Genomic DNA, 25,718 nt, shown 5'->3' on the forward strand with positions numbered 1-25,718 from the left:
TGTAATTTCTTCTACAATAGCACAAAAGAAAAAATCTTGTAGCAAAACTTGTAAACTAAGTTTGAGTTAATTTGTTGAACTGACCTAGATCAAGCAAAAACAAACAATTGAACATCTATCAACTTGAGCTAGTAGATTGAACAAACCGTCGAATAGCTGAGCTAGCTGATAATTAGTCAAGCAAATTGTCAAACATTGAGCTAGTAGATCGTCAAATCTTTGGACAAATCTGACCTAGTTTGAGCTCAAGCAAACAAATCGAATGAATCGAACATAATCTAAGAACAAATTTGGCAAATATCCTGTTGCAGATTCAAGAAATAATCTTGTAGCTCTCATACCATATTAGATTTTGGAGAGAGAGAGAGAGAAAATTTTGGGAAAGTAGATTTTATTAGATTGTTAAAAAATTACAATCGACTCTTTACATCCAGATTTTGTATTAACTCAACTGTAGTAACTAACTCAAGTACCAATCCTAACTAACTTCAGCTAACCATAGTTACAATAGTCAAAATAGCTAACTATCTTCTTTGACCTTTCAGTCAATATTGGACTGATATGCTGAGCTGGAATATTGAAGCTGCTGAAGTCTACTGAACTGAGCTGAGCTGGAATACTTCAATACAAAATAAATAAGAAACAGGCGGAGATTGGTTGACAATGGCCACCAAGTAATAGAGCTCATATAAGAAAATAGTTTGTCACGTAGTAGAAACAAGACATAGGGTCAGAGGCGGATCTAGCCCGCTGGGCCTACCCTTAGATTTTTTTTTTTTTTTTTTAAATTACCAATATATAAACCCTAAAAAAATTGCTATTAATATATATACCCAAGCCTACTTTCAGATTTTTAAAAAATGAGAACTATTATAGATATATCCAGGACCACAAAATACTTACTATTAATATATATATATTCCAAACCCATATCATATTAAAAGTTTAAAACTCTTTCCACTCTTCTTCTCCACGACTCTACTTGCTTTTTATGATTTTATTCCCAAAATTTTTTACTCTCTCATTCTCTCTTTCTCATGGTACTCACTCTTAAAACTTTTGAAGATTGAAATTGTTGAAGCTTCACTACTCAAGGTGCCACAATTAGCTCCATTTTCAGTTTTATCAATTTTAGGTATGTGTATTACTCATTTCAATTTAGTTTATTTTAGGGTTGAATCATGTTTTTTTCTTTTGGAGGTTTTTTATTCTAATTTGAGGGAAAAAGGACATGGATCTTGTGAGTTTAGTTTGTGTTTTGTGTCTAAAAATGTTCTTGCTTTCCCAAATTAAAACCTTAACTATATTTTAAAGGATGTTATTCTTCACCCTTCACCTACCACTTTCCTATATTTTAAACGTCACCGTTCAACTGTTCAAAATTATTAAAGAAATTTGAGTTACTATCTATGTTTATACCAAGAAAATTCCCTCTTTTTTTATTATTCATATTAAAAGTTAACGCAACATTGACTTAATTTAAGTTTTGGTTAACTTTAGCTTATGCTAGGTTTAATCAAAGTTATGAAAATTTATATTATAATATTTGGAAGCCAAAAATAAAAAAAATTAAAATAAGATTTTGCTCAAGGTTTACTCAACACATTTACTCAAAATTTTGCTTCTCATAAATTTATTTTCTTTGGCTTAAGGTTTGATAATTTTTAAAGTTTTTACTAGTTGTTTGACAAACAATGGTGGAGCCGCGGAGGCTCCCCCTGGGCAAAATCCTAGGTCCGCCACTGCATAGGATGGACATATTATTGTACAACGTAAGTTAAAAGCTAGGGAAAAGGGATTAAAAAACATCTGGCTATGTAAAGTTGGAGGAGGCTGATATTGAGGTGAAGACTGCTGCTAACAAGTTCTCTTAAGTTTTACACAAACATACCCTTTCACATGTTCCTGGAACTATTTTCATGGTAAGGCTGGCTCACCTTGTTTGAAATATTTAGTCAAATGGTTCATGGATTTTCTCCTATATGTTGAGAGGTCTGAGGTTTGAGTATATATATATATATATATAAACCATTTAAATTCAGCGTATAACGTTTTGGCCTAAATGGTTTGTGTTAACAGATGAAAAAGTTGCAAAGAATAAGGTGATATCAGAAGAGATAAAATACAAGACAGCTTTGAATATGTACTTGAACTTCTCAATTGTCATTTTTTTTTTTTTTTTTGGTTAATGAGTTCATTATGGATTGTGCTTTTACAGTTTTAACCTGTTTTGTTAAAGAAATCTGCAATTGCGCAAGGAAAGAAGGTATTGGATCCTTCAAATGGTAAGGGAGGTCAAGGCTATTTTCATACCTGGTGTGTGTGACTGACTGAAACCTAAAGAGAGGTTTGGAATGGGGATGATAGTCAACAAAAATTCCATTGTGGTTAGTGTGCCGAGCCACTACCAGTAGGGTGGGATTATACTCATTTACTACGATACTAAAAAGAGTTCGTTACAACGAACTTTAGATATGAAATACTTCTACAGTTTTAAAAACAGATTAAGTATTACATATAAAGTAAACTGTTAAGGTAATTTAGTAATATAATGTAAAGTTTACGGCTATAATAAAATAGGTGGGAATGTTTGTTCAGGTGTCTATCAAGATTCCTATTTAAATCAATCACATCACAATCAGTTCATGCAACGCAACGTTTTCAAATTAAACAGTTGTCTTTATGTTTCGGACCCTCTTGCATCATTCATATTTTTTGCTTTCAAAATAAAAAACAAAAGCGGAAACAAAAGGTCTCTCTTTCTCTCTTTCGGATCAACATTGCAGAATTTAGGTTCTCTTCTTCCTTTTCTCTTAATATCGCTATTATTCTCTCGTGTTTTTCTTGAATTTGCGTTGGAATGATGGGTCTAGTTGGGTTTGAGTTTATGTAATTTTGTTGATTTATTACGTGTTTTTCATGATGGTTTTTCAATTTTGATGCTGGAATATGGGTATTTATTGTTGTTTTATAGTTTGCGATTATAAACCTTGGTCATGCTTTGATATTAAATTTATATTGGAAGTGAACTGCAAATTAAGTTTTTTAACTTTTGGGAAAGATTATATTTTTTTTTCTCTTCTCATTCATGGATAATCAAATGGGTTTGTGGTCCTTGTAATCGAAATTTTAGATGAGGAGTGAATGCTTCGGATTTTTTTTTTTTTTTTTTTTTTTTTTTTTTTTTTTTTTTTGTTTTGGCTTGAAGGGTAATTAAGCTTTTTGGTCTAATGTGAAGTGATTGAGTGAAAGGGAGGGGGATTGTGGTTTGTGAGGCACATTATGTGAATGAATTGGAAATTAGGGGTTAGATTTAAATGGGTGAAAAAATTGAGTTTGGATTGAGATTTTGGTAATGCGGGTTTAAATAAACTTGTTTGATGTTGAAACTTGTGAAGTATTAGTTGCTCTGTTATGCATAGTAATGAATATTAAACATGAAGGTGCCTGTTTATAGTAAGAGTTTTGGCTTGTATGAAGAAAAGATCTAGAAATTAGAATGAAAGTAGAAAAAGAAAAGAAAAAAAAAAAGGAGAAAAATTTTGAAGAGCCACAACTAAAACCATATGCTTGTAAATTTAACTTTAGTAATTAAAATTGCATATGTGTTTTCATATACTACACTTAATATGACTGGGAAAAACTCATCATGGTCATTATCTTAGAATATGTACTAATTAGCAACATAACCTTTCACTGGTTGGCATCAATCTCTTGGAGCTATTTGGTAAAGAATATGGCTTCTTTGCAGATTTTATTATAAATGTTAGAGAATGTTGATGGATGTAAGGAAAGACATGGTTTTGTGGGGACGAGAGTGACGAGATAGTAGGGAATCTGAGAAATGCAAGTGGGCATGTAATTGAGTGACGATGATTGTGTGCTGTGCAATAGAGGGCTACTTACATGCAGGATTTTGTGATGTTATCTTAACAAACAACCTATAGCCAACATGTGTAAAATTTATAATTTATCAAGAACTCATTTGACACATCCAGACAAAAATCGAACTTTCTGTGTATTGGATCGGCTCGAGCTTCTAAGCCAAGATCCCCTTGGTCATCCATCAAAGTTTGCTAGAACCTCCTTGAGTGGAGGCAGATTCATGACAAGAATAACCTTCTTTCTCCTTGTAAGTAAGTTCTATGGTGGTGTAAATCACCAAGGAGATTCTAGTTTTACTGTGTCTGTCTAGGAGTCAACTACAGGTTTACACTTCCCTAAATCTGGTATGCAGGGAGTCAATCTGCTATATTGAATTTCAATGGGACCATTTAATGATATTATATTATTAGAATTACAGCTTCATTTAGGTTGAATTAGTACAATCATTATGTGGAAAATGGCCATTATTTGAAGGAGTACAAGACTATTCACTTTTTTAACATTAAAGTTGGTGAAACCAAGTTGCTAGAAGGATGTCATTAAGATCATGAGTGGTCGCGCCAACTTTCATCACATAAAATTTTGGATACCCAAGATCATAATGTGTTTCCACATATTATGTCTTTGTTGGAAGTGTTGATGACTTTGGGTATGGTAGAGAATTCTTAGTTTTTCTAATGTTATTTATTTATTTTCTATCGGTGTTGAATGCTACAGATTAGTTTTTCAACAATACAGCAAATGCCTCATGAATGAGTAGATTTTTCGGAAGAAGCTGCTGATTTGCTGACAAATTAACTCAAATGAGATGAAGATGCATAGATCTGATCAAGAGTCATATTTGTGGTTTTAAGCAGGAGATGAAAGGAGGAAATCATTATAGATGGAGAGGAAGCCATCTTCTCTCACTCTAATACACTTTTTTACAACCATATTTCTTTGGGTTTGCGAAAAGAATCATTTTGTACTACTGTACCGTCAGACCAAGATCATTTACATGGATTCATCAGGTCGTTTTGGATCAACCTGTCTACCTGAATATGTATTGCGTATCTTTGTCCCCTCCTTTCACTGAATATAAATTTTGGATAAAGGCCAAGAAAAGACAGTGGTGAAAGTGTTTTGAGAAAACTATATGGTTAACTATGGCTATTGAAAATTTGAGATCCTGATGTTGTTTGATGGGATCTATGAATGGGGATCTATGAATGTAACCCACAGGCTTTCCTTCTCTTCATGCAACTTATTTTTTTTCTTTTTTGGCTCAGCATTTGATGAAGAAGCTGAAAATTATTTTTAAATCTATAAGGCCAAAGGAGCTATAGAAGAAAAAAATCTGAATCAATAACTGCAGAAGAAACAAAAAGACCATGGTGAAAGGAATCAGACCACACAATTACAAATTTTACAACCTCATACATTCCTGAGGGAAGAAAGTGACGAGGAGAGGACTTTCAACCAAAAGGAAAGGTAGTGTCCCTTTCTATGCAGTGTAATGTTGCTGGCTTGTACGTGTGAATGTTCTGAGCTTCTTTGCATATGATTGCAATTTTTGTTTAATAGTTTTCCCCTGAACTTGTGATTAAAGACTTGCTTCATGACTGAGGTCAGTTAGAATGGAACGAGTACTATTAATAGAGTTAGTATATATGCGACAATCACTGTCAACTTCCTGTGTTGTTTTTTTCTCATATCAATTGTGGAAGGGGAGCAACTGATATACATGTGTCATATCGAGTAACTATATTTAATTAGGGAAAATGGTGAGACCCCTATTTCCTGTGGTTATTTATAGTAGCCTTAAAGAAAGAATGTTGGAAATTGGTAACTTCTGCAGCCTTCAAAAAAGAATGTGGAATTTTGTTTGTTTACTATAGGTCCATTATTTTGTCATCATAAAACATGAAATAGAATTGATTAACATGTCAGACAATATTTTGTAACTCATGAAGATAATGGCACATTTACCTAGGATCTTCCCTGCTTTCCATTAGATGCAAATGCTACTTATGTATTGGTGGTTTGAGTACTATAGTTTAAGCCTTCAGGTTTTGTTTGCCAGCAGCCATTAGCGTAATTCTCAACCTATCCATAGTTTACTTTGGCCTAAATAGTTATCTAATGTAGATTTTTAAGAGAATGGAAGTTTTTAAAATCAGTGTCTCAGGAAGAAAAGAAAGAGGAAATACCTTTAGTGTTATTATTTTTCTTGTTTCACATTTTTACAAAATCATAAGAGAGAGAAATAAGAAAATACTGTTGTTGTGTCTTTTTGGACCTCAGATGTCTCTTTCTTCTAGAGTTTCTGTTTCTTGGTACAATAGAATGAACAAAAATGCAAGAAATATAGGAGGTAGAATTAGCTCAGCAGTCAAAAATTATCTGTCAACAGATGAGGGGGACAATTTTGAAAGAAGACATAAATAAGAGAGAAGTTTAAGAAAATACCTTTATTATTATTTTTTTTCACATATTAATGCTGTCTGTCAAAACTTTCCAATTTTGAGAAAGCTTTGTGGATCAAGTTATTAATCTAATGTTTTAAATGGTCTTAATCCAGTTCTAAGGATGTGCGGCTTTTCACTTTGCAGTTTGTAACATGCCAAGGGTAGTTGGGTTGCAGACAGCAGGCGTCCTTTGTATCCTGGATTGGATGTAAACAGGTTATCAGGAATGGGGGATGTCAATTGATCCAACGTAAAGATTTTTTTATGAGGGATATCGGTGGGCAGCCAAAAGATTGTGAGATGCCAGAGTTTGAGCGATCTGCATTTTTGCGAAGGTTGGCCTCTATAATTGATTTCTGTTGTTAATGCTTCTTATTCTTCTGCTTCTGTTTGCTTTGTATCTTTTGGCCTCAATGGCATCATTAATATGTATTCTGACTCACAAATCCTTCATAGGCAGCCATTTCTATGAATTTCGATCATATGATGTTGTTGTTAGAAGAATGAATGTTTTGATGTTTGGTTCTCTGAATATGGTTTGTGAATTTCAGGATGAGGAACAAAACAATGCATTTGTAGGGGATTTTTGGGCAGGCAGCAATTCCAATCTATGATGTGTATGGCCAGTGGTGGACAAGTGATCCGAGAAGTTGAAGATGTTGGAAGGGACTATGGTCTTGTTAAACTACATGGACAGTCGTCCTGAGGTGGGCTATCGTTTCCTTGCTACCATACCACCATTTTATATTACTGGTCATCAACACTTGCTGACTTGGTGCCACTTAACAGTCGCACCAAAGTCTGATGTTGCCATGCATTGGACCGTCCACAGCATTCATGAGTAAATACCTCCATCAGTTTTGTGTATTGTTCTCAAAGGACATCACTGGAACAGAGGGAAATGAAGCTAACCGTGGGTTGCCTATGTCAAGGAAAACTAAGAAGAAAAAGACTTGCAAATCTGGGGAATGCCAAGAATTTTACTGTGTACAGTGTGTGGTAGGTGCTTGACTCTCAGCTCCCATCCCATCCCGACTTAAAGCATTCTTTCGGACGATTTCTCCAAGACATTTCCGCAAGGGGACTGGAATACCGTGGTAGCTGTGATAATACCACACCTTTAACCAGAGGAAACAAAGTTGAGCAAGATAGATCAAGTGATGAAATTGTGAATCTGCGTGTAAGGGTACAAGAGTAAAGATTTGTATATAACCGCTCTTTCGGAACTGAGAGATGAGGCTCACAATCCCGTTACAGTATCAAGGCAAACCAAGGCGTCAATGATTGCTGCATTGGGCCTACCAGCGTTCCAGACACATGGAACGAACTTCTGTTGCACAGGTATAGTTCACTGCATTATAGGTATTCACGAACGTGAACTCAATGATTGTTAAGCTCAAAACGGACCGTTTTTGATAATCAATAATCGTTTTACACAACTCAGTTCTTATGTTGTAGAATAGGCTGAGAACATTGTTCTAATTCTTTCATATATAGTTTACAATTGGGGTCATAAACTCGAGGCTGCCAGAGTAGGAGCGCTCCAAATGTTTCAGCTCTACCCGCATACACTCAAATTCTAGGAGTCTTTTGGGTTAGTGTATGTAAAAATATAGTTTGTAGTTTTCTTTTACTATGAGAAATCATAGTTCTTCCAAGTTTTGCTTACAAGAGGTTGTTGATATAAGGTCGTGGGTTTCCATAATTTTTAGGGAAAATATGCACAAAATTATGATGCAATTTATAGAATTTGGTTCCAAACTTTTTTAAATGTGCACTAGTTAATTTGAAAGAAATTTGCTGGAATCATCCCCACATTAAGGTTGACGTGGTGGTTGAGGAGATTAGTTCCCATCTTTGAGTTCTTGGATTCAAACATTGCGATCATTTACTATAATAATATGTGACTTTTTTTATTCTTTAGGTTTGTAGGATATTCAGTAGATCCGAAGATTAGTTAGATACGTGCAAATGGTTAGATATCCCGGTTTTAAAAAAAAAAAAAAATTTGTCAACGCTCTCCTCACCAGTGTAATTAGAGAGTGGGTTGACACGACTAGAGCCTGAACTTGTTGCATGCTGATTTTCCCCGCTATAAATAGTAAGTCTCATCATTTGTCACTGGAAAAACAATTTTATTCAGTTGTATTTATTTTGGTTTTCAGCTTCACTTAGTTTGATCTTCAAATCTAGTTTTAGGAATAATTAATCTGTTATAGAAATATAAAAATAAATGGCAAATTCCACAAAATAATAGGCAACTATACAAAAACGTTTAATTCAATTGGAGGAGTCAATTCTAATTTAATTCTCTTTTCATTTTTCATTAGCTATCAGTTTAGGCAACTATACAAAAAAGCTGTTAATTCAATTGGAGGGTCATTCTAATTTAATTCTCTTTCTTTTTCTCATTAGCTATCAGCAATTTCTTAGCAAGCAAGATTCAGGTTCTTGAATACAAATAACACATAATTATTAAATAATTTTATTAATATCAATGATAAGTGAGTGATTTATTCAATTATGATCATTATATAATAATTACTAGGTTGTTATTTTTTATTTTATTTTATAAATTAATCATATTTGATGTAGAACAATTAAACGATTTCTTTAAAAAAAAAAAAAAAAATACTATAATAATCTTGAAAAAGTCTAAAGCCATTAATTTAAATATCATTTTGGATAAACCAAAAAATAAATTTATGGTTTCGCCCTTCATTACATTTAACCACTTAAAAGTATAGCATCATCCACGTATCAAATTTATTTTTCCTACATCAATATATAAGAAAATCAAGAATCTGAGGAGGCTATGTTTATATTGATTATGTAGAGGGAAATGATTTTAGCCCGTCTTCTACTTAAAGTGAGGATATAAGTTTAATAAAAAAATTATCTTTATTCCTACATACTTTTATTTTAAGGCTTTACATATGCAATTATTGAAAAATTAAATGGAACTAGGTAAAAAAGATTATAATTTTATAAATAAATTGAAGCTGTGGTAATTTTCAGAAGACTTAATATTTCTTCTCACAATATGATTAATTTTCAGATTTCATTCTTTGTAGACCTAACGTAAGCACAACGACCATTTAATCTTCTTTTGGAGGTTCTTATTCGTTGTTTTGTTTTATAAGTTTTATAATTGGAAAAACTATTTCAAATTACATTATTTAAATGAAAAATTGATCATGTAATCAATAAATGAGTAGAAGTTGAACCAAATAATGTGTGAGCTGTTAGTTTTTGGAGTGTTTTAGGGCTGACAACTTTATATACACATAAGATATTAAAAGATTTCAGATATTTATAAATTCTTCTTAAAAAATTTTAATATTTATAAAAACGTACCAGTGTTAATATTTTTTCTAAATACTATTATACCCCTATCTAAGATAGAAGATGGAGCCACACATAAAAAAATAATGGGATCTAGGAATCACTTTCCTACATATTTAAAAAAAAATTATACCATACGAATTTTGTTTCATTTTTGTTTACAAATTGTTATTATTTTTTATAATGGTAGTGAAAATTTGTCAACCCTTTGAAATATTTTGGCCTTAACTTACTTGATTGTAAATTTAGTTTGATTCAAACAATAGAAGGTACTGAAGATATATTTCAAAGGGTTGACAATTTTATTATAATTAGAGGCAATAAGTTTGGAGCTTTGTATGCGGAAAATTAAGAGAAAATTGTCTTTGATATGTGATATTTTTCAAATTTAATTCTCTGGTTTTCAATGAAGTCAATTGTAGACAGCATGTGCTTTTGACTTTGCACTTCTAGCAAGAGATGGGAAATATTTTGTTTGTCAAAGTCAGAACAGTTGAGGAAATAAAAATATCAACTTTAAAGAATTTTATTATTGAAGGATGAACAAATTACAGGATGCTAAGAGGAAATAAAAATAGAGTATGAAATCATAAAAACAATAGTCAAACACAATCTTATTAACTCGGTTTTCAATTTGTGCACGAATGATGTAATCTTATATCATCAAAAAATTATCAACCATATCTATATTATCCTAAACTTTCATGCAATTTTCACATATCTTCTTTCATTATAAGTAAAGATACAAGTCTTAGGCCCTTTTACTTGGAAAATTGTCAACCCGGTCTCTTCCTAAATCATTTTGACTTTCATGATATATTAATTAATTTCCTAGCAATTCTCATACTCTTCTTTACCTATATATTTAGCTGAGCAGAGCTTTATTTTTCTACTAAGACATACCAAAAAAAAAAAAAAAACTGAAGCTCTCATTCTTTGCATGTTAAATTAATTAAATTATACATTAAAATCGCTCACTTCTTTTAGTTTATTCGATTAAGATTCAATAGTTCACTGTTGCCAATTGAGCTCACTTTTGATTCCATTTTGGTATGAAAATATATTATCAGGGCAATATTAGAAAGTAATTTTCAAGAGGGTTTATAAGATTCTAAAATATACATAAAAAATTATTAAGTAATATTGTTAGTTCGAAGAAACGACATAAAGAAAGAACGAAAATGAAGAAAATGTATTCCACCTTATGCTTAGCTGTTGCAAACCTTACCAAAATAACAATGAGGGCATTAAATGAAGCTAAGATAAAAGATGAACATATGTATGTCACAGTTTGGAGGAGAAGGCAAGAGAAGCAGAGCAACGCTGTCAGAGTATGACTGAGAAGAGAATTGTAGAAATATTTTATATATTGTATTAAAAATATAGCCTGTATAATTGGGCAATTTATACAATATTTGTGAATGTAAATTAGGAATAAGTATCCCTGTAAATCATTCAATCAATCACAACAATTAGGGTGATTGATTGAAACTTAATTACACATAATTTCCTTGGTCTTAGTAGGCTAAGATCAAGGGAAATCTGCAGCATTCCCTTTTATATTTTGTCAATTTATAAATTCTTCTTGAAATTTTCGACATGTATAAAAACTTACCAATGTTAATATTTTTCTAAATACTATTTTACCCCTATCTAAGATAGAAGAAGGGGCCAAACATAAAAAATATGGGATCTACGAATCGCTTTCCTATATATTTTAAAAAAATTATACCTTACAAATTTTGTTTCATTTTTGTTTACAAATTTTTTTTTTTTTTTTTTTTTTTTTTTTTTTTTTTTTTTTTAGATAGTAGTGAAAATTCGTCAACCCTTTGAAATATGTGGCCTTAACTTACTTGATTGTAAATTTAGTTTAATTTAAACATGAAGGTACTGAAGATATATTTCAAAGGGTTGACAATTTTTATATATTTGGTGCTTTGTATGCGGATAATTAAGGAAAAAAAAAAAAATTGTCATTGTATGATATTTTTCAAAGCTAATTCTCTGGTTTTCAATGAAGTCAATCGTGAAAGCATGTGCTTTTGACTTTGCACTTCTAGCAAGAGATGGAAATATTTTGTTTGTCAAAGTCAGACAGTTAGGAATAACAATATCAACTTTAAAGAATATATTATGGGAAGAACAAATTACAGGATGGTGAGAGAAATAAAAGAGTATTAAATCATAAAATAATAGTCAACACACACCTTATTAACTCACTTTTCCATTTTTACACGATGATTTAATCTCATATCATCAAAAAATTATCCTAAACTTCCTTGCAATTTCCATATATCTTCTTCATATAATCTTGGGCCCTTTTACTTGCAAATTGTCAACCTTCTCTTTCGAAGTCATTTTGCCTTTCATGATATATTAATTAATTCCTAGCAATTCTCATACTCTTCTTACCTTATGAATACAACTCCTACGAAACACTCACATATATATTTGGTGCCTAATTTGCAATATTGTGACCACTCCAAACACTTCTTCCTCTTCTCATTCTGTTCTCTCTTCACATATCTCTATTTCTGAAAATGAATGGCAATATGAAAACATGGTAATATCGGATTTGGTAAACGAGCTCAAAAACAGGGCACAAACGTTTCAGAAAGGGCAAATTCTTCCACCTGAGAGAGGACGTATCAAATAAAATATTTTCGTGTTTCTTCAATGAAGATATTGTTCAAAAAGTGTTTCAATCTCCTTAATGCCACAACGATTAACATTATTCAAAACTCATTGTTATTTTTATTACTCTGATTACTTTGTATGTTATTGTTGCTAATGTTGTTCTCTTTGTTGTAAAATTTAGAATTTTAATGGGGTAATAATACTTTTTACTTTGTTCTAGTTATTAACGGGTAAATTTAAAATGCAATTAAAGGCTAAGATTCTTTTAACAAACTTTAAAGATTTCATTTTACTAATTGGGAAACTTAAATGAAATTTTCTAAAAGCAATAGCATGCACATTATGAATAATACTAAATAGGGTATCAAAATTCAAAAAACGTGGGGACCTCTTTTTCTTTTTAAGATTCAATATTTCAATTGTTCACTGTCGCCAATTTGGCTCACTCTTGCTTCTATTTTGGCATGATAATATATTATATAAGGGCAACCTCAGAGAGTAATTTTCAAGAGGGTTCAAAAGATTCTAAAATATACATAAAAAAAAAAAAAAAAAAAATTACTTAATCTTGTTGGTTCCAAGAAACGACAAAAATAAAGAAAATGTATTACACCTTATGCTTAGCTGTTGCAAAGTTTACCAAAATAACGGTGAGGGCATTAAGTGAAGCTAATATCTGTTAAATTTCTAAGACACTGTCTATACAAGTTGGTGAAGGAGTCGGATAAAATTGGCCCATAAAAGCATTAGAGTTTTACTACTTCCTAATTAGCATTATGGAACTACAAAAGCTAAGCATAGTTTTGTTTTAGTTACTTCAATACTCTTTTATCTAGTTCAACCCAAGGTTCCGGGTCGTCACACGGTCTAGGGGCTAGGTCTTGGTTTGCTCGGTGCGATTGGTTAAACCGACAGTCTTAGGTGATCCAGTAAGTTTGAAATCTTGCAAACAAACCCTAAAAAATACATAACAACCCCTATAGGTTTGAAATCTAGCAAATATACCCCTTCAATCTAACCCTAAATTGATTTTTCCGCCCAAATTCCGAGGCCAAAATTCAATCCGACACCACCACCTGAACCACCGTCATCCACTCTACAAAACCCCTCTAACTCTAGAACTTGATAACCCCTTGTCGCCGATTGTGACTAGCGAACACCGCCGCTATTAGGTTGATTTTTTTGGCCAAACTCAGGTAGCCAAAATTCAATCTGACACTACCACCTGAACCACCGAACTCCACTCTACAAAATCCATCTAATCCTAGCACTTGGTAAACCCTCGTTCGCTGGTGGTGACTCACGTATTTGGTTGATTTTTTCGACCAAATTTTGGTTGATTCTGGCATCCAAAATTCAATTCGACACCATCCCTTGAACCACCAACCTCCACTTTACAAAAGCCCTCTAACCTCAACACTTGGTAGCTCCTCGTTTAGATTAGGGATTTGGTGAACATTTAAAAATAGTAATTCGAACTGTAGAGGGCCCTTGTCATCGGTCGGATCGATCCAACCTGCTGGTCCGGTCTAGTCTAGTTTAACCCTATTTTCATTTCTTTATTTATTAAATTAAATATTATTAAACTGAAGAAATAAACCCTAAACCTAAAATCTCAAATCTTAAGCTCAAGAAACAAACCATAAGCGCTTTAATTGCTTACTTTTGAAACGGATAGAAGATTGTGTTTTGAAATCAACAAAGATAACTGTCTTTGATGGAATTGTGAATACAGTTGCTGGATGGCAACTGATGTGAAATCACAGACAATTGCCAATTGTTTCAAGCATTACAAAATTAAGACCCCGATGTCAATGAATTGCAAGTTACAATTGAAGTGGATGAGGAGAATCAAAAAGTCATTGTAAAATTGAGTGATCAGATTCGATAACTTCACTGCACTAATCGAATGAATATTAATGTCTTCTTTAATCATCCAAATGAGTAACAATTCATGTATGCTTTAACAAAAAAAGAAATCATTTCTACGATTAAACAAGAAGAGAAAATAAATAATTATGAGGATGATAGTACGGAAATACAAAAAGTTTCATGTCAAGAAACTCTAAATATAATTGAGAAGCTAGAAATGTTTTGGCATTAACAAGAAAATGTCTATGCTAGCTTGTAATATACCCCCAAGTTAAAAGATATAATAACAACTCTAAAGCATAACTTATTGTCCCAAACAACTTCAGATAAATATTTTATTTCATCTTAAACCTTTAATGTAACATATCATATATATATATATTTTAATATAAAGATAATTATTATTATGTGAAAGCAATTTTCCTTAAGACAGGAATTAGAAAAATTATAACTTATTATAATGTGAAGTTTATTCTTATTTATAATTATCCCAAATTAAGAATAAAATTTTTTATGGCTATATAGAGTTTATTCCTATATAGAGTATCACTATATAGAGGTTTTACTATATCTTCATATACAAGATGCATTGATGAAATTTAGGAGAGAAACCAGCAGAAAAATAATCTAATCCAACTAAGAAGGAAATAAAAGATTCAATAGAAAAATAATCTAATCCAACTAAGAAGGAAATAAAAGATTCAATAGAAAAATAATCTAATCCAACTAAGAAGGAAATAAAAGATTCAACAGCTATTGTCTATCTCCAATACAGCTATTGTCTATCTCCAATATAATCTCTATCTCCAATAAATATCTATATATAATTCTCTCTTATATAGATTTGATCAAAATTTCAATTGAAAAATGGAGTTGTTCCCAAAATCCAGAAATTACCAGGTAATTAAACGTTTAAATTTTAAATTATTTGTCTCGTTCTTGGCCTTTGCATGATGGTGATTCTAACTTATAATTCCTACTAACTTGTTTCTTAAATCTTATTGATGATTATTAAACAAGCCACTATTTAATTTATACTGTAGTCTTTTGGAGAACTTTTTTTGGTCCCTTGATTTTCTTTTTGTATTTTTTCTTTACATTTTTATTATTTTTTTAATGTTTTTCTTGGTTGTATCTCATCAAAGTGAAATATTATGTCGATTATTTGATATTTGAATTTTCTTGGTTCTTGTAATATGGTGATTCTAGTTAGTTTACAAATTAATGGTATTCTAACCTCTATGTCATTTTTGTTCTTGTAACATGTGTCATTAATTTTATATACATTTTATTATTAAAATACAAGTGTGTGCAAAAATTAGTAATCAAACATACTTTAATTTTTATTTCTTTACAGATTATTGCGATTGTCTCAATCATTTTGATATTGGAATTATTGAGTCTACGAGTAGAAGGAAGTAGCCAAGCGAAGTCCATTCCTTATCCTGCGATAAATTGTCGGAAACACTCTGCTGTCTTGACTGACTTTGGAGGTGTTGGTGATGGAAAAACTTCAAATACCAAGGTGTTTAATTCAGCAATTGCCAATCTAAGTCAATTGGCATTAGATGGTGGAGCTCAACTTATTGTTCCCCCTGGCAAATGGTTAACTGGAAGTTTTAATCTCACTAGTCATTTCACTTTATATATTCATAAGGATGCAATTCTTCTTGCAGCTCAGGTATATATTTACATATGTTAATTTTTATTTCATTAATTAATAATTTAACTTGTAAAGTACTTTCTCAAGACAAGAAAACATAATATCCATTATTAGATTTTTCAACCATAGTATACTTGTATAATTATATTACATATACAGGATGAGACAGAATGGCCTCATCTTGCGGTATTGCCATCTTATGGGAGAGGAAGAGATGGACCTGGTGGAAGATTTAGCAGTCTTATTTTTGGGACAAATTTAACTGATGTTGTTGTAACAGGTAATATTAGTTAGTAAGAATTTAAACCCATCTTTAAGGCACATTTGATAATGTATTATATATAGAGAGTTTACAATTTTGAACAAAAATATTATTTACAAAAAAAATCTAAAATTTTTTCTTTCTTCTTTTTTCGGACGTTAGATTATCTTACCTACTACTAAAAGACACTTCAATGTTTGTTTCATCTATAGGTGACAATGGTACGATAGATGGTCAAGGTGCAACTTGGTGGATCAAATACCGTAGCAACCAATTAAATATCACTCGACCCTATCTTATTGAGATCATGTACTCTGACTATGTCCAGATATCCAACATAACTTTAATTAATTCTCCATCATGGAATGTCCACCCTGTATACTGCAGGTTTGACCTAAAAAACTGATCCATATTATCTTATTCTTTTTTTTTATATATAGATATATATTCCAATCAAGACTTAAATTGCAGCAATGTATTGGTCCAAGGCCTTACTATTATCGCTCCAATCGATTCTCCTAATACAGATGGGATAAACCCAGGTTTTTATTTTTATATTTTGATTATACATATAATTCTCTTTTGTAAGTAATTAGCTTATTCAACTTCCACATGATATTTGTAGATTCATGTACAAACACCAAAATTGAAGATTGTTACATAGTCTCAGGGGATGACTGCATTGCTGTTAAAAGTGGGTGGGATCAATATGGAATTAAATTTGGAATGCCTACAAAACACTTGATCATAAGAAGGCTAACCTGTATTTCACCAGATAGTGCAGCCATTGCACTTGGCAGTGAGATGTCTGGTGGAATTAAAGATGTACGGGTTGAAGATGTCAGAGCCATTGATACTCAGTCTGGTGTGAGAATTAAAACGGCTATTGGAAGAGGAGGCTACGTAAAAGATATATATGTAAGAAGAATGAGGATGGAGACTATGAAGTATGTTTTTTGGATGACAGGCTCTTATGGGTCACACCCGGACCCTAACTTTGACCCAAAAGCACTTCCTGAAATTACAGGAATAAATTATAGAGACATGGTGGCTGAAAATGTCACATATGCAGCAAGACTTGATGGAATTCAAAATGACCCTTTTACTGGAATCTGCATTTCTAATGTAAAAATTGGATTAACAGAGAAACCACAAAAACTCCAATGGAACTGCACTGATATTCAAGGAGTTACAAGCCGTGTGACTCCTCCGGCCTGCAATTTGTTACCTGAGAAAAAGGATAATGATTGTTTTTTCCCCAATGATAAGCTGCACATTGAAAATGTTCAGTTGAAGACTTGTTTCATGACTAAGTAGTTTAAGAGCGTAAACTTTATTTTACATATTATATCTGCAAATAAGTATTTATTTGTAGATGATCTCATGTTTCTTCTATTGTTATAGAAAAAACAATTGAAGTGACAATACCGATTCATTGTTTACCACATGTTTGTTTAATATAGAAAAAAAAAAAAAATAGCATTTACTACATATCGATGTAGAATATAGTCTTGAATTGAGCGTGTGGAAAGGAAGCGGCAGATTTGAAGGTCAGTGCCAATAAATGTGGACCTGTATTGTTAACTTGATAAATGAATTTGTTCTTTTCTTTGTGGTGATTAAGGTCCTTGTGATTTTTCCCTAATTCGGGTTTCCATGTAAAAATCGATGTGTACTGTGGATGAGTGTTCATGATGTGTTTGATTACTTATTTAATTAGATTAATCCTTCGTTGGTTAATTAGTAATTAAAACATGATATGCTTTAGATTGTTAATTAAATATTGATTAATGTTAGAAATTGATCTGAAAACCATTTAATCGGGTAACACACATATTGGGGGTGGGCTCTATTAAGGGTTGGGGCCCAATTTATATTTAATTTATTCATTTTATTAATGACTTAAGTCATTGATCTGGCACTAGTTATGTGGGAGAGCGAGTTTCACATTGGCAAAAGAAATCTCAAAGTCAATACTTCCCTTAATTAGTCAAAAAAGTACAGTTTTGTCTCTTCTTAAATTGTCTTACATGTGGGTCCAAAGTTTGAAATCCATGCATAACCAATATCAAATTTACCAGTAAATCTTATTCACCAATAACTCCTATAACCTCTTTCTCTGTTTTCCCAATTATTAATACACAAATGTACGAGCTTTTGTAACCATTTCTCTGTCTCTTCATTTCTCTCATTTTGTCTCTAAAAATGGACGAAGATCACACAATGGTTAACTTCAAAGTTGAATCATGCCATTCCCAGCGGCTTCAATATAGGGCTAAAATGTGGCACAAAGAGCGAGCCTTACCTCCCAAGAGAAAACTAATCAATGGTAGAATTTTCTCATGTTTTTGTCACATGATGAAAAATGGCGTTCAAAAACTCTTTCATCTTTATTAGGTAAATATTAAAAATAATGAAAAATATATATCCCGCATTATTTTTTAGAACGAATTTTTCACTTTTTATAGCGAAAATTTTCTTCACCTTCTTTTTTTAATTTATTGTAGTGTCACTTCACTTATGTAAGTCTTTGCACTTGACATGTGTTATAGAAGCTCACTTTGCCTCCTTTATTAATTGTTTTCTCCTTTCAAGAGTTTGAAACTTTCTCCAGTGTCACCCTCTTCTTTTTATTTAATCAACACACTGGCAAATGAAATCTCAAGTCAATACTTCCCTTAATTAGTCAAAAAAGTATAGTTTTGTCTCTTCTTTAATTGTCTTACACGTGGGTCCAAAGTTTGAAATCCATGCATAACCAATTTGAAATTTACTTGTCAATCTTATTCACCGATAACTCCTATAACCTCTTTCTCTGTTTTCCCAATTATTAATACACAAATGTAGGAGCTTTTGTAACCATTTCTCTGTCTCTTTATTTCTCTTATTTTGTCTCTAAAAATGGATGAAGATCACACAATGGTTAACTTCAAAGTTGAATCATGCCATTCCCAGCAGCTTGAAGATAGGGCTAAAATGTGGCACAAAGAGCGAGCCTTACCTCCCAAGGGAGGACTAATCAAGGGTGGAATTTTCTCATGTTTTTGTCACATGATGAAGAATGGTGTTCAAAAATATTTGTGTTGTAAGTAGCTTTTATGATAATTTGTGTTGTTGCCCGCAGAAGCTAAAAATATTTGCATCTATAAATAATGAACTGAAGAAAGAGTAAAGGATTTTTATCCCATTAACATTTTTTGTTTACAAATCTTTGTGTAATTGTGCACTCTAGAAGATCGATTTTCCCTCGTAATCAATTACCCAAATTATTGTTGATTAACTAAAGTGAATCCGTGTCATTTATAAATTATTATAATATATCATTGCTTGCCATTTTGACAAAACTTTTCTATACTTGTTATAAAAAGATTATGTTATTTCATAATGAAGATTTGTTTTCGGTGAGAGAGATGTTTCTTTAAACAAAAATTACAACTTATTAGAAAAAAAACTGTATAAAAGTAAAAAACAAACGACAGTGAAAAATTGTATTACAATAACTATTTATTATATTTTCCCTTAATAGTTATAATAATAATAGATCAAACTCAAAATGAATGAAAACTGGACAGCCATTGGGTCAGTTCACTGAAAGCCCTATATTAGAGATAATTAATCACATTTGTTGAATTTTTATCCTTATATATCAAAAACTTTCTTATCCATGGTTGGTGATGTCTGGCCAAATTAAACCAAATTAAGGCTTTGCTTCAGTGTACTAGAAAATAAGCAATGCTTCATGGAAATTTCCAACGCCCATGGAGGATACTTTTGGGGATCTTTTCAAGAATGGTTATTACTTGTAAAATCCGATTCTTCACCGATTTTTTATAGAACCCAGATCTCGTTGTTGAATCCATTCTCTGGAATCGAATTTAATCTGCCTCGGCTAGTGTTCTCCCAGCATCCTTGTGAAGAAAAGTGTTTTTATTTGGTATGAATTGGTCGAGTTGGCGTTATGGGTTCCAGGACTTGTAGGTTGGTTTGAATTTCAAATAGAGGGCGATCCCTTTGTTGATTTGATCTCTTTTGATGGTTGTTTTTATTTCTTGACGAGGGAATATAACATCAGTATTATGGATATTGCTTATGCTTCTGCAACAATAAAGGAAAAAATTTGGATGCTGGGTCATTGTTTTGAAGAACTTGCTTTTATAAAATAGAAATGTCTCCTCATATACAGAGGCATAAAGATTCTAGGAGATTATGGTTTATTTGTGAGTTTAAATTGTTCAAGGTCATATTCTGCTAGGACTACTTACTGGCCATGTGCATGTGGGAGCCCATTAGACTCATTTTTTCTTGGCAAAACTTTAGAGAGTAAATACAAACTACCCTCTACTCACCTTCCTTTTCAATGTGGGACTCTTAACAATTTTGGAATACTCTTATTCCTTAGTTTTTTGCAGTCCCTCACATATTTCAAAAATGCAATTATAACTAGAGATAAAAGAGTTCATTGTATATGAAATTGGTAGCCTCATGGTTATGAACACACCACTGGATTATTGACCGTGTCCTACGAGAACTTGGTGAAACTTACAACTTCTATGAAACAATATTATTTGATTCTGAGTTAGAGGACTAGTAATTCACAAGGAAATCTATAACAAAACTTTTTTTTTTTTGGGTTTGACACCTTAATTGTCCTGTGCCTACCTAGAATTCATGAGTACTTTAGAGATGCTTATCTTAGTTCTCATAGGTACTGACCCAATTCCACCCTCACATGTAGTTTTAATACACCAGTATACACAACTGGGCAATGGAGTTTATTAAGAGTAAAATTATGCAATCTTACTATAGTATTAGTGTTATCTTGTCCCAGGGATGACTTTTGAATAAAAATCAATAGTACTACCAAGATAACAAGTGACTTATTTTTACCCTTATGAACCTACTTTATGGGATCTCCAATCACATAGGTTGGTAGGTTGGGTTGCCATCACTTTTGTATTATACTCTAGGCATAAGTCCCACCCCTTCAACATTTGAACTGTAAACCTCCTATTGTAGTAGTTTAGTCAGAGGATCAGCTAAATTTAAATCTGTCAAATAAAATCTAGGCTCACTACCCTGGATTCTAGTAACTACTTTATCACACTATGTCTCAGACAAATACGTTTGCTTTTCCCATTATAGATTTTACTCTGCTTTTGCAGTTACAGTTTGACAATCACAATGTATCGAGATAGAGTAATGAGGGTGAGAAAAAATGTGAAGATTTGCTAAGAGATTTCTTAGCCAATCAGCCTCAAAATAAACCTTTTTTGAAGCTATTAGCTTGAACTCCATGGTTGACCAAGCTATAATGGTTTGTTTGGAAGCAATCCAAGCACAATACCTCCACCAAGGGTAAAAATATAGCCTTTAGTGGATTTGATATCATTTCAATGTGACATCTAGTTTGCATTAGTTAAACCTTCTAACATTAGTGGAGTCTTGCTAGAGCAATTCATAACCAATGGTACCTTTCAAATACTTTGCAACTCTTTTTAGGGCAACACAATGACCTTGATTTGGACTTTGAGTACATCTATTCAATCTACCCACCAAGTAAGCAATGTTAGACCTTGTACTATTCATTAAATACATAAGGCTACCAATGATTTTGGTATCTTTGATTGATTAACACTATGCTTACAATTTTTCTTTAAATAGTTACTTGCATCATAGGTGTAGAAACAAATTTACACTCATAGAACACAAACTTTCTTAGAAAGTTTTCAACATAGTGTTCTTGTGATAACATGAGACCTTAATTGGTTTTAATAATTTTTATCCCAAGGATAACATTGGCTTCTCCTAAATCTTTCATTTCAAAACTAGAAGCCAGAAACAATTATCATATCCATGCTTGTTACAAAAATAAGCATGTCATCAACATATAAGCAGACGATCACATAAGTATTAGTGTCAAATAATTTATAATACATACATTTAATTGGATCATTGATCAAAAAGCCATTTAATAAGAACACTTGATCAACTTTTTTCATGCCACTTTTTTGGTAAATATTTTAAATCATATAATGATTTAACAAGCTTACATACTTTATGCTCATTACTTGGGATAACAACACCTTCAAGTTGATCCAAATAGATCTTCATATAAGAAAAAAAGTCTTCACATCCATTTGATGAACATATGAATTATTGATTGCTGCAAGAGCAACCAATACTCCAATGGATGCAAATCTGGAAACTGGAGCATAAGTATATATCAAAATAGTCTATATCTTTCTTTTAAGAAAAACATTTAGCAACTAATCTTGCTTTATATTTCTCAATTGTTCCATTAACATTTAATTTTCTTTTAAACATCCATTTACACCCTATTTTTTTGATTCCTGGAGGCAAGTCAACAATCTCCCAAGTATGATTACTCATATTGAGTCTATCTCATTATTGATTGACTCTCTCAAAAATGGTGAATCACTAAAAGTCATAGCTTTCTCATAAGACTGAGGATCTGAGTCAACAAGAAAGATAAAATCATCTCCTAACTAATAGTTTTTCTCATCCTTTTACTTCTTCTTGTTTCCACATTTGAACCTTCAAAAGGATTATATTGAGATTTTGTATAGGATTAAGATTGATCAATAGTTAACTTTTATGGAAAAATATACTTAAAGAAATTGACATTCTTAGATTCAATAACTATGTTAACTTTAAAAAAAAAAAAAAAAAAAAAAAAAAAATTATCTACAATCACTACAAGGAAAAAGGCCTTTCTCGACTGTTTTAAAAAACGGTCAAGAAATATTTTCCTTGACTGCTTTTTAACTGTCAAGGATTTGAGACAATACTTGACTGTTTTAGCTAATCCTTAATTGTTATTAACTATCAAGGATCGTGTAAAAATTAAGAGGTGCAATTTAATTCCTTGACTGTTATAGTCTTAATCCTTGACAATGTTTAACTGTCAAGGATTAAGTTAAAAAAAAAAAAAAAAAATACAGAAGTCTGAAATTTGGCTCCAAGGCTTCCCACCCTAAAATTGGCTAAGGAAAAATTTTCCGCCCAAACCAAAACACACAAATCCCTTCCTATTATTGTCAACACTCAAAACCCATTTTTCCCCAAAATTCTATGAAGTCAAAAATAGGGCAAGAAAACCGTTGCCAAAAACCGAAGTGTCTTCCACCCAAAGCTCTCCCACCCAAATCTCTACTAGACTAATTAGAGCCCGTAAACCCAAAATCTTCTGCACCAAAACGCCTAAGTTTCTTCCTTTAAATTGCCAAAATCTCTTCCCCTGAGTCACCAAAACCTCTTCCCCTAAGTCGCCAAAATCTCTTCCATCGATTGTTTTTGCAGTTCCATTAAGTCAAAGTTGGTCTAGGGTTATAAAATATTAAAATAACCCATTTCTTCCGCCCACAATTCATGTGCCCAAAAACCAATTTCTTCCGCCCAAAAACCAAAATTTTTTTCCTCTCTTCCATCCAAAATCTCTCTTTCTCACTCTTCCACTGATCAAAATCCCACTCATCAATTGATCTTTTAGCAAATGCACGCTTGATTGATCTAGTCACGTGATCGAAATAATAAAGGAAAGAGAGAAAATAAAGGGATTACAATTGATTGGAATTGTAACTCCGATATTCTCACGATTGGGCGCTAAGATTGCGCAAAGATTGTTGTTAATGTTATCGTTCCCGTAATATCTGGGATCTGAAGTTATTTAGGAATCGATTGAATGATCATTCAGATTATCCGCGACTAGCTTGTGCTGGGTCGATCTATGGCTCGACGAGCTTATGTTGGGTCAATCAATCATAGTCACCGAGGTCATTCTGGGTCGAGCTATATCCTCGCGTCGGCCCGAGCTTGGTGGAAAAACCACACACACACACACACACATATATATATTTTTGTGTGTGTGTGTAATATTAAGATGATTAAGATTTCTTCCGAAGCTTTTTCAACTGTTAAAATTATTTTTTTGTCTGATAACATTGTTAAATCCAGATAGCACGATAATATTTTTCTTATAAGTATTTATATTTTAAAGTTCCCGAAAAGGGGTTTCATATGTATATAAATATGAATAAAGGGGTTTAATGGTTAACTGATATATGCAGATGGCTCTTGGAAGAAAGAAGTCAGCTAAAGGCAAAAGACCAGATATTTGGTCCAGTGTCGAGACGCAACCACCCGATGACAACCTAGACTCGTAGCCATCCTCATGTAACTGTTTAAGAATGATACAATATTGTCATGCTTTTGTATTGAATTCACTATACTGACCAATTCTCAACAAAATGTTCTTTTTATACAGCGCATCAGCCAAACGTGGAACAAAGCAAACCAACAAGAGGCTTAGCTACAGAGACAATTGTCATAATCATTGGATGATGCAACTGGAGTTTTGGAGAACAATGCATTGGAGCAAAAACAATGAGGTTTCTAGACAAAGATATGTAAGTTCTTGTAGGTCAATGTTAATTTACAGGTCAATTACAAGTAATAATTGTTGTTAAACAATAATGTATTTTTAATAACCATTTTAGGATGAATTACTAGACTTGAGTCAAAGTTTTAAGGGACATAGGATACAGGATAGCACAAGTGCAAGTGCAAATGCAAATGCATGCAAAAGGACAAAAACTAGCATGAGTACAAATGCTGCTATGTGCGGGTGCAGACATTGAATCCCTACAAGAGAGAATGGCGAAAAATGCTGCGCAGCAGAAGAAACTGGATGAAGTTCTAAAATCATTGGAAAATAAGGTACGGGGTCTTCATGGGGGCTTATTGGATTTACAATCAATTGCTACACAGATAGTCTTGAATTCATTTAGCGAAAAACATTCAGGAAGAAAAACATTTCTTTATTCCTTATTCAGCTTCCTTACAAAGTACAGAACACTTACAATTTTATATTAGCTCCATTAACTATGGTTTACTTAATTATAGTTGTAGCTAACCATAGTTCAATAGCTAACCACAGTTCAACTAATAACTACAGCAATTCAACTAATAACAACATCTAACTATAGCTAACAGCTTACTTAACTACTAATCCAATATCTCCCCAACACCCCCCCCCCCCCCCCCCCCCCACCCCCAAGTTAGGAGGATGATGAATGTCAATCACTCCTAACTTGGACAACAAGTGCCGATAAAGAGGACTAGAAACAACTTTAGTAAATATATCTGTAGGCTACTCATGAGTAGGATGTATCAAACCTTCATTGAGCTTGGAACGAACAATGTGGCAATCAATATCAATGTGCTTCGTACGCTCATGAACCATTGGGTTGGAAGCAATGTGAATGGCGGATTGATTATCACAGCAAAGAGATATAGGCAACTGAATTAGAAGAGCAAGATCAGTTAAAAGTTGAGTCAGCCAAACAATCTCACAAACTGTAGAGGCCATAGCACGATACTCTGCTTCAAAGGATGATCGGGAAACAGTAGCCTGCCTCTTAGACTTCTAGGATAACAGAGAACCACCCAAAAAAAAAAAAAATGCAAAACCTGGTAATAGATTTGCGAATCATAAGACAGGAAGCCCAATCTAAGTTACAAAATGCCTGAAGTTGAATAGAACCATGTGCAGGAAAAAATAAACCCAAACCAGGAGAACTCTTGA

General features: G+C 32.5%; 1 protein-coding gene and 1 pseudogene across 1 annotated transcript; both read left to right on the top strand.

The window, feature by feature from the left end:
* Positions 1 to 6,483: 6,483 nt before the first annotated feature.
* LOC116140347 lies at positions 6,484 to 7,710 on the top strand (annotated as a pseudogene).
* Positions 7,711 to 15,056: 7,346 nt separating this feature from the next.
* Positions 15,057 to 17,431, top strand: LOC116140348 (probable polygalacturonase). The gene is made up of 6 exons (XM_031425987.1): positions 15,057 to 15,089; positions 15,496 to 15,870; positions 16,012 to 16,132; positions 16,327 to 16,501; positions 16,586 to 16,656; positions 16,740 to 17,431. The coding sequence occupies exons 1-6, from the start codon at positions 15,057 to 15,059 to the stop codon at positions 17,429 to 17,431; spliced, it is 1,467 nt and encodes a 488-aa protein (XP_031281847.1).
* The last annotated feature ends 8,287 nt before the right edge of the window (positions 17,432 to 25,718 follow it).

Source organism: Pistacia vera, unplaced genomic scaffold, assembly GCF_008641045.1.
Source record: "Pistacia vera cultivar Batoury unplaced genomic scaffold, PisVer_v2 Contig370, whole genome shotgun sequence".
In the NCBI taxonomy this organism is placed as follows: domain Eukaryota; kingdom Viridiplantae; phylum Streptophyta; class Magnoliopsida; order Sapindales; family Anacardiaceae; genus Pistacia; species Pistacia vera.

Bases quoted from the DNA above. Each gene is read 5' to 3' on its own strand.
- LOC116140348 (XM_031425987.1), top strand. From the start codon at position 15,057: ATGGAGTTGTTCCCAAAATCCAGAAATTACCAG. The intron at 16,502-16,585 runs GTTTGACCTAAA...CTTAAATTGCAG, and splicing joins GTCCACCCTGTATACTGCAG to CAATGTATTGGTCCAAGGCC. The intron at 16,657-16,739 runs GTTTTTATTTTT...TGATATTTGTAG, and splicing joins TACAGATGGGATAAACCCAG to ATTCATGTACAAACACCAAA.